At 42.3% G+C, this 10,708-nt stretch overlaps 1 protein-coding gene across 1 annotated transcript in view; it reads right to left on the minus strand.

The window, feature by feature from the left end:
• Window positions 1–10,708, minus strand: part of LOC139535281 (synaptotagmin-6-like) — a 99,185-nt gene that overhangs the window by 8,418 nt on the left and 80,059 nt on the right. Inside the window, exons 3-7 of the mRNA XM_071334598.1 lie at window positions 5,044–5,464; window positions 3,779–4,337; window positions 3,451–3,571; window positions 2,970–3,141; window positions 2,292–2,442 (exon numbers count right to left, since the gene is read on the minus strand). Of these exons, the coding sequence (XP_071190699.1) occupies window positions 2,292–2,442; window positions 2,970–3,141; window positions 3,451–3,571; window positions 3,779–4,337; window positions 5,044–5,464 (1,424 nt within the window). The remainder of the gene's footprint in view (window positions 1–2,291; window positions 2,443–2,969; window positions 3,142–3,450; window positions 3,572–3,778; window positions 4,338–5,043; window positions 5,465–10,708) is intronic.

Below are 10,708 nucleotides of genomic sequence, written 5' to 3' on the forward strand. Positions count from 1 at the left end.
AATTTGCGATATGGAGCCGTACATTATCATGCTGAAACATGAGGTGATGGAGGTGGATGAATGGCACTCCAATGGGCCTTAGGATCTCATCACGGTATCTCTGTGCATTCAAATTGCCATTGTGTTCATTGTCCTTATGCCTGCCCATACCATAACCCTACCGCCACCATGGGGCACTCTGTTCACAACCGCTCACTCACACTACGCCATACACGTGGTCTCCGGTTGTGAGGCCTTTTGGACGTACAGAAAAATTCTCTAAAATGACGTTGGAGGTGGCTTATGGTAGAGAAACTAACATAAAATTCTCTGGCAACAGCTCTGGTGGACATTCCTGCAGTCAGCATGCCAATTGCACGCTCCCTCAAAACTTGAGACATCTTTGGCATGTGACAAAACTGCACATTCTAGAGTAGCCTTTTATTGTCCCCTGCACAAGGTGCACCTGTGTAATGATCATGCTGTTTAATCAACTTCTTGATATGCCACACCTGTCAGGTGGATGGATTATCTTGGCAAAAGAGAAGTCGCTCTGGATAAGAGCGTCTGCTAAATGTAAATGTAAATGCTCACTAACAGGGATGTAAACAAATTTGTGCACAACATTTGAGAGAAATAAGCTTTTTATGCGTACGGAACATTTCTGGGATCTTTTATTTGAGCTCATGAAACATGAGACCAACACTCTACATGTTTCATTGATATTTTCGCTCCGTGTACATACATTTACATTTTGATAATTTAGCAGATTCTCTTATCCAAAGCGACACACAGTCAGTGCATCCAACTAAGGTAGGTAAGACAACCACATCACAGTCATTGCAAGTAATACCTTCCTTAATTATGGCTGCAATCCCGGTAACGGGATCGATATGACAAAAAAAAAAAAATTGCAGGGCGCCAAATTCAAAAAACAGAAATCTCATAATTAAAATTCCTCAGACATTGTGTGTCTCATGTGTCTTATATCATTTAAAGGTAATCTTGTTGTTAATCCCACCAAAGTGTCCGATTTCAAATAGGCTTTTCAGCGAAAGCACTACAAATGATTATGTTAGGTCACCACAAAACCACAATAAGCACAGCCATTTTTTCCAGCGAAAGATAGCTTTCACAAAAACCAGAAATAGAGATAAAATTAATCACTAACATTTGATTATTTTCATCAGATGACACTCATAGGACTTCATGTTACACAATACATGCATGTTTTGTTTGATTTAGTTCATATTTATATCAAAAAATCTGAATTTACATTGACGCGTTAGATTCACTAAATGCAAAAACATCAAGTGACTTTGCATAGCCACATCGTTTCAACAGAAATACTCATCATAAATATAGATGATAATACAAGTTATACACATGGAATTATAGATATACCTCTCCTTAATGCAACCGCTGTGTCAGATTTCAAAAAAACTTTACGGAAAAATAAACCATGCAATAAATAACCAAATTAGCCGCCATGTTGGACTCAACAGAAACCAGAAAATACATGATAAATGTTTCCTTACCTTTGATGAATTCATCAGAATGCAGTCCTAGGAATCCCAGGTCCACAATAAATGCTTGATTTGTTCGTTAATGTCCGTTATTTATGTCAAATTAGCTACTTTGGTTCGTGCCTTCGGTAAACAATTCCAAAGTCAGAAAGCGCCTCCACTATAACGTGACGAAATGTCCAAAAAATCCGTAACAGTCAGTAGAAACAAGTCAAACGATGTACTGAATCAATCTTTAGAATGTTGTTAACATACATCTTGAATAACGTTCCAACTGGAAAATTAAATTGACTTCAGAAGAGCGATGGAACGGAGGTCCTCCTCATGTGAAGGTGCATGGTGAATGCGTGATCAGCCCGTGGAAGTGATTATTCATTCCTGTCTCCTTCGGCCCCCCTTCACATTAAATTCATCAGACAAAGTTCTATTGACTGTTGACATCTAGGAAGTGAAAACTCATCAATGACTCGCTGTGATTTCAATGAGAGCTTGGTTGAAAATTGGCACCCCCAGAAAAAATACAAACAGGAAGTGGAACTTCTCAGGTTTTTGCCTGCCATGTGAGTTCTGTTATACTCACAGACATAATTCAAACAGTTTTAGAAACTTCAGAGTGTTTTCTATCCAATATGAATATAATATGCATATATTAGCAACTGGGAATGAGGAGCAGGCCGTTTAATATGGGCACCTCTGTGCACCTTTCATCCAAGCTACTCAATACTGCCCCTTCAGCCATAAGAAGTTAATAAAGCAGCTATCAGGGAAACGGAGTAACCGATCTACCTCTTTCTGAGACTTGGTGGCCTCCAGTAGAGGGTGCCAGTGAGCGATGGGCTTGCGGGGATAGGCCAACATCTCGTTCCAGTGGTCTCTACCCAGCCCCTCTGCATGACTGCCGACTCTGTTCACACCTATGACCTCATTGTGTCCCACCCTGTGTAGAAAAAAGGCAAAATGCACCCATTAACACTTCAGCCACATCTGGCATGTAACTTCACATTTTCTCTTCTACTATTAGCAGAACCGACAGTATTAGTTGGAATCTCAGGGTTGTAGCATAAACAAACCAGACCTAGGTTCAAACACTATTCCCAATATCAAAGTTACTTTCACCTACATTCTGTAGTAAGTATTCAGATAACCTTTATTTGAAAGCAAAGTAGTTAAATATTGGAATGTATTTGGAAATACAATAAAAAATATTAAAATACACTGACTTAAATACACTCCCATATTTAACCCAGGCATTTGAAAATAGTATTTGACATAAGTATTTGAAAATACTTCCAAAATCATATTTCAAAATCATAAATACTCAAAGACATGTATTTGAGCCCAGGTCTAAAACAAACAGATAAGTAACAAGAACTTACAAATTATTCTTGATAATAATAAGGGCAAATAATACAATTGATATGGCAATACAAACAAGTATATATATATATTATGATAATGGCATACAAGTCATAGTCCATGACGGATATGTGCAGGCTGACTTGGTCCATGTTCTCAGGGGGGATGTCGAAGATGATAGCTTCGTTATAGGTGGGGTTTAAAGTGTTCCTCTTGATGGTGGTTTTCTTCTTTTTCAAGCGCCGTCCGTCACTCTCCAGGGAGACTTTGACATATGGGTCTGCCAATAAACAAGAAATTATGATTTGATTTCTTTAAAACTAAAAGTGCTTCGCCAGTTAAAGGATCAAGTTTACCTGACTCTAGCTACATTATGTGATATGTAAATTAGCTAAGTATGGCTCTTGTGTTACCAAACTAGATATATGATACCAAATCAGATTACATTTTTGTCTTGTAATTTAGCATAGGCCTATACTCTTTTACCAGAGAGATGGCCAAATCAATGTGTAGAACAAGAGTGAACAACCGTGTTTAAGGTAAAACAAGCACAAAACCTTTTAAAGTGAACCCACTGACTCAACTATACCTGAGTATCCTGTGATGTCCATGGCCTTGAGGTTCCTGCACTTGATGATGGTCATGGTGAGTCGGCCTGCGGTTGGCAGGTAACAGAGAGAGAACATGATCTCCCCCAGGTCTACACTCTCCTGTGTTCAGGGCCACAGACAAAACACATCAGAACAGAAGGTAACAGTTATCACACATGACAATGCCACTAATATTGTTAAAAGTATAGTTGAATGAATTTACATGTTAATATATTTGTTTCATTACTTTGAAAGCAGTCTATGGACAAAGTCTGATGTAAAAAGGGCTTTATCAAAAACTTTTGATTGGATAATTGATTGACTTACAGAGGTGGCGTACTGAATGTCCTTCCAGATGGCCGTCTCGCGAGAGAGGTCCGACGCCTCAAACAGGTTCTCTAGGATGACCTCGCCGATCATGTCGTGGCTGGAGAAGCGGTCAAAGTCAAAGATGCTCAGGTGCAGCTTCCTGCTGCCCAGCTCCTCGTAGGGCACTGTGAACTGGAAGGACTCGTCAAACATCGGGTTGAGAGTCTTGCGATGGACGCGAGTCTGAAACTTGTGCTTGCGGTCAGGCAGGAGGTAGATTTTGACGTAGGGGTCGGAGCTGCCGCATAAGTCCTTGGCAGGCAGGTCGAAGGCCTTGAGGATGTTGACGAAGAGCGCCTCGGACTCATAGTCGTACTTGAGGGAGAAGTTGATCTTGCCACAGGTCTTAGAGGACTCGTCGGCCTCCAGGGGGCTCTGTTTGTAGAGCTCTGGCTGGATGCGACCCAAACTGGCCAGGCTGGTGGATTGGTCCTCTGCATAGGGGAAGTCGCTGCCTCGGTCAAGGCTGGTGACATGTTGAATTTGTCGGGGGAGGTGCTTCTTAAAGGAGCTGTGCCTGGAGACATGGAGACATTTTTGCCAGTTGAATCATTGCCATGGACAATTTACACACTCAAGCAGTGAAATAATGTTAGTACCATATGGCATGCCTGCGAAATCTGTGCACTCGCATCCCTTCAGAGGAATGTTGTCAGATTCCAATTTAGAGTAAATGAAATCACTTTTTCTTTCTGATATTAGATGATTTCGATTTTTCTTCATTTAGCGCAATAGGAGCGAGACGGCAGTAGGGGCATTCAACTGACAACCTCATTATCTATCTCATCTTAAAGGTCACAAAGGGAGATATTACAGGGGTGGATATGATGCCTAATGAATCATATCTCTGTACCACTATGATACACTATAAATAGCCACTTCCTGACAACATCACATACTATTACCTCAATACTAATACATGGCCTGGGCATAAACTGGAGCTCAGAGGAGCCCTGTCTAACCTATTTAAGTAGGATGCCCATAGACACGGATATTAGGTCAGTTTTGTGTTACTCCACCCAAATGGTTAGGATTTGGGAAGGATACACTAATAAGCTGATACTAGGGATGCCTCCTAAATGGCACCCTATTACCTATACAGTATATTGTACTAGTTTTGAAAAGGGCCCAGGTCAAAAGTAGTGCACTATGTAAGGAATAGGGTGCAGTTTGGAACACAGCCTAGGTCTGTGTCTAAGGGCAACTTCCTCCCGGAGCCTGACCTATTGGAGGAGGCAGGCTCGGTGGTCTGCCTGGCCATGCGCGTGCGGCGTAGGAAGTGGTCTTTCATGGACAGCTGCACCTCGGCAGGGATGTTAGGTGACGTGTGGCTGATCTTCACCGCCGCCTCCAGGAAACTCGCCGAATCCAAAGGATTCAGCTTGTCAGACGCCATGGCGTGCACATGCGTGTGTGCGCGTACGAATGCAGGCCTGTGGGCATGTGCTGAGAAGGCTCTGTCGTAGGGTCTGTCAGAGGCAGAGGAGGGGGGGCCGGCGGCGGGGGCAAGGGCGGTGGCACTGGAGGAGAGGTCCTTGGTGCGCCAGGGCAGCCAGCACAGCTTCCAGGAGGCAAAGACGATGACGCCCAGCAGGGCCAGGCCACAGGCCACGAACAACAGGAGCAGGAAGCTGAAGGAGATATCTGGAGGAGGCAATGGAGAGATGGAAGAAGGGATGGAGGTGGAAGAGAAGAAAGAAAAGGGGGGGATAGGTCAAATGAGCTATTTGTTTTGCCAAGTCTGTGCTCACCTAAAGGGCAGGGTCCTAAAATGGTGCTAATTCAGGTGTCATGCTCTGGCACGATTCAGCTTGAACCCTGAATAATACAAGTCTGGAATGAGTTACATGTCTTTGACTACAAATAATCCATGCAGGAATTTAAAGTAATGAGAAATAAGCCTTCATCTATCTCTCTCTCTCTATGTCTCTCTCTATGTCTCTCTCGCACACACAGACGCAGAGTGCAAGTGCTCACTGTTTGACTTGCAAATGAGCTAAATGTAATTACAGTCTTATTCCAGAAACAGTCCCACAATACATTTTACCAAGGAGCAAAGCCACACAGGTAGAAGAACCATTCTTTCTGTGATTATTACAAATGTGTTTGCATAGAACTCTGGGAGTTGGCAACACATATTGGAGTGGGGCCAATATGGAAAAACTGTTAACGCATCAATTCAAATTCAAAAAGTGCTTCAGTCTTTATCTGCATTTCCATAGGGATAATGAGTGGAGTGTCACAAACAAACATATTGATAGAGTGTAATTAATGTCTATGAAAGGACTGGGGCATTGCTATTGGATGGATTGGGGGGGTGACATTCCAACCCCAGTGGAAAATGTAGGGACATAAATTGAGTGTAGAGATGGAAAGCATCAGACTGTAGGTTACTATCTACCTAAAACAGCTGTCCAGTCTAATTAATTATACATGATGAAAACACATGAATTTTACATTAAGTGTCTAGTAAAGCGGTCAAATTCACAACCAGTATTTAAAGTCTCCTGCTTTAGCCTATGTAGAAAATGGACCTTGTAGAAAATAGCTACTCTAACTAATCAGACTGAGAGCTGATAAAACAGTAGGCCGAAGTGTTCTGTTCCCTATTGGAGGTGATAATATTTTATATTTCTAATTGAACATTTCCAGGTTAAGGACCCAGATAGTGATTAAATAGGCAGAAATTAGATTTGAGTCACAGGGGAGCATTGTCTTCACTCATAACCAGACTATTTTTATATAAACCTAGTTGAACAAATAGTATCTAAAATTATTGTTTGCCCATAATCTCAGAAGTGAGATTTTAAATTAAGATTTTTTTCCCCCTCACACGCACTTGTATCTCTTTCCTGAGGCAGAGATAAAGCAAGTAGCACAAAGGGTGGAGCTTTAACGCTGAATCTTGGTCTGGTGGTGGTTTAATAAGCTCTGTTCATCATAAGGGAGTGTGCTGAGCCTGTTGCTGTGGCACAGGATCTGGGCTGTGTCCCAAATGGTACCCCATTCTCTGCATAGTGCACTACTTTGGACTAGAGCCTGATGGGCCCTGGTCAAAGTAGTGTACTACATAGGGAATAGGGTGCCATTTGGGACTCACACCTGGATTTGGGAGACACATTTTCCCTCAACAGTCCAGTCGGCACATGTATTTATTTTTTATTTTTTTATTTCACCTTTATTTAACCAGGTAGACCAGTTGAGAACAAGTTATCATTTACAACTGCGACCTGGCCAAGATAAAGCAAAGCAACAACAACAACACAGAGTTACGTGTTCCTGGACAACACCCTGTCGTTCTCAACTAACATCAAGGCGGTGACCCGTTCCTGTAGGTTCATGCTCTACAACATTCGCAGAGTACGACCCTGCCTCACACAGGAAGCGGCGCAGGTCCTAATCCAGGCACTTGTCATCTCCCGTCTGGATTACTGCAACTCGCTGTTGGCTGGGCTCCCTGCCTGTGCCATTAAACCCCTACAACTCATCCAGAACGCCGCAGCCCGTCTGGTGTTCAACCTTCCCAAGTTCTCTCACGTCACCCCGCTCCTCCGCTCTCTCCACTGGCTTCCAGTTGAAGCTCGCATCCGCTACAAGACCATGGTGCTTGCCTACGGAGCTGTGAGGGGAACGGCACCTCCGTACCTTCAGGCTCTGATCAGGCCCTACACCCAAACAAGGGCACTGCGTTCATCCACCTCTGGCCTGCTCGCCTCCCTACCTCTGAGGAAGTACAGTTCCCGCTCAGCCCAGTCAAAACTGTTCGCTGCTCTGGCACCCCAATGGTGGAACAAACTCCCTCACGACGCCAGGTCAGCGGAGTCAATCACCACCTTCCGGAGACACCTGAAACCCCACCTCTTTAAGGAATACCTAGGATAGGATAAAGTAATCCTTCTAACCCCCCCCCCCCCCCCCCCCTTAAAAGAGTTAGATGCACTATTGTAAAGTGGTTGTTCCACTGGATATCATAAGGTGAATGCACCAATTTGTAAGTCGCTCTGGATAAGAGCGTCTGCTAAATGACTTAAATGTAAATGTTACACATAGGATAAACAAACGTACAGTCAATAACACAATGGAAAAATCTGTATACAGTGTGTGCAAATAAAGTAAGGAGGTAAGGCAATAAATAGGCCAATAGTGGCGAAGTAATTACAATTTAGCAATTTACACTGGAGTGATATATGTGCATCCTCTTGGTGGAGAGAATTTAGGACAACTGGTAATCCCTATATACTCGAAAATAATACGTTGGAATTTCACAGTCACTCAAAATTCTTTGGCTTACTTACACCCTGATTATCTTTTGCGATATTGAAATGATCTGAGTGGGTGGTTGGGTGACTAACCCACTATGAAGTTTGATGTACCTTCAATGAGTGATATAGCTAAGGGCTTCTAAGTATCGCCTCCCGCCGCCAGTGCTCAAAAGCCTAAACAAAAACCATCAGAACAATTTTGCCCTTTGAGTGTATTTATGTTTAGTGTTTTTTTGCTGTAATACAGAGTTGTATTGCTGTAATAACATTTTAAGTACCAGCAGTTTATTGAGATGTACATTAATTGGTCTCCTAGGCACACACACATACACCTCAAATGAAATATTGATGTGAGAGCAATGCAAGCTTGTACAATTATTACACATCTCACACCTTTGACATCTCAGCCATATTGTCCATGCAAAACCCAAAGCCAAGAGATGGTAATAGGTGGTATTCAGTGTTCATACAGTAATTGAATCTAGCGGGTGTCTTTTTAAATCAATAGATGTCAGAGAGTGAGCCTACTGTGTTCATGATACTGTATTTGCAGTTTTTATTCATCATAAAATCATTGAAACTTATGAGATGTTTTCTGTGTAAAAAAAATAACAAATGTATTTTGTGAAAAATGACTGGACATAAAGGCATGATGCAGTACAATTGGATCTTACTGTCTGCAAAATGGGGGATACGACCACATTTAATGTATCTGCTGCACTGCTCTGGCAGAAAGAACCTGCAGTGAGACCAGACCAGTAGAGTTTTTTCAGGTACTCATAAATCTAATTAAACCTTGCTTTGTAGCAGAGACACAGAGAGAAACCAAAGCCCCAGGGTTTGTTCTCCTTGTCAAGTGCCCTCATATACAACCTGGTCTCAAAAGAATCCTTGCCATTCGACATTTCATCTCCCACTCTCCCCACCCCTTAATTCTGAGAGCTGCAGTCTCAAACACAACATGTCAGATATACAGTCAGGTCCAACATTATAGGCACTCTTGATAAAGATGAGCAGAAAAGACTGTAGAAAATAAATAATACAAATACTGAGCTATATTGTATGCAAAAAAAAGAAGGAAAAATGTGTCTCCGGACTAATTGACAATGACAGCCTAGGAACAGTGGGTTAACTGCCTTGTTCAGGAGCAGAATGACAGATTTTTACTTTGTCAGCTCGGGGATTTGATCTAGCAACCTTTAGGTTACTGGCACAATGCTCTAACCACTAGGCTACCTGCCACCCCAACTTCCCAGTTCTTACACTAATTCTCTATGTTTTGGTGGATGATGTGCGATAAAAAGCTCAAAAAATAACAACTCATCACCCTTGACTGGGATGATTTGCGGTGTCTCATCAAGAGTCAAGTGGCAGCAAGATGGCTCCTCTTAAATAATCTTTAAGCAATTACCCCAGCAGCCTCCTCGGCTATTTATAGGCCTCAGCCGCCTCACACATTGGCCACTTTATCATTCTCCCCTCTCAATCCTTTGCACCTGGGATTTACCCACAGAGGTTATACTTATGAGGGATCGGCCAGTTAACTAATTTATTATTGGACAAAAATAAAATCGGTATGGGATCATCCCTTCATCTGCAATGAACACATGATTAGGGCTGACAATACACAGGAAATTTGTATTAGTAAGTATGTGGTATATCTGTGCTAGCTTGTCCATCTCGTTAGTCGGAAGGTGTTTGTTTTGGTCCATATTCTTTTACTCTCGATCCTAAATTGTGGGTTTTTCTTTTAGTTTGTCTTTTTGGAGGCAAACCTAGTGGGCATTCATAGTGGGTGTCTTTCAGAACCCCTTTTGAACCCCTTTCTGTTTTGTTTTGGTTGCCAGAGATTTTTTGCTTTGTTAGTTCCCTTTGTTGTGAGCGATATTTTGAGTTTGTCAGGTGGGAACGTAACAGGAAGTAGATAAAGGGTCTCATTGCCAAATCCTGAAGTATTTCTTTAAGCAGATCTGCATATACACTGAGTGTACAAAACATCAAGGACACCTGCTCTTTCCATGACATAGACTGACCAGTTGAAAGCTATGTTCCCTTATTGATGTCACTTGTTAAATTCACTAAAATCAGTATAGATGAAGGGGTGTGCGAAGGGTTAAAGAAGGATTTTTGTGGGTGCCATTCAGAGGGTGAATGGGTAAGAAAAAATATGTAAGTTTGTAAAGTGGTTGTTCCACTGGATATCATAAGGTGAATGCACCAATTTGTAAGTCGCTCTAGATAAGAGCGTCTGCTAAATGACTTAAATGTAATGTAAATGTAAGTGCCTTTGAACGGGGTATGGTAGTAGGTGCCAGGCACACCTGTTTGGGCCAAGAACTGATACACTGCTGGGTTTTTCACGCACAACAGTTTCCAGTGTGTATCAAAAATGGTCCATCACCCAAAGGACATCCAGCCAACTTGACACAACTGTGGGTGGGAAGCATTGGCGTCAACATGGGCCAGCATCCCTGTTGAATGCTTCTGACACCTTATAGAGTCCATGCACTGACAAATTGAGGCTGTTCTGAGAACAAAAAAGGTAGGAGGTGCAACTCAATGTTAGGAAGGTGTTCTTAATGTTTTGTACACTCAAGGTATTTTATGTATGGGTGGTCCTGGGAAT

Source organism: Salvelinus alpinus, chromosome 12, assembly GCF_045679555.1.
Source record: "Salvelinus alpinus chromosome 12, SLU_Salpinus.1, whole genome shotgun sequence".
Classification (NCBI taxonomy): domain Eukaryota; kingdom Metazoa; phylum Chordata; class Actinopteri; order Salmoniformes; family Salmonidae; genus Salvelinus; species Salvelinus alpinus.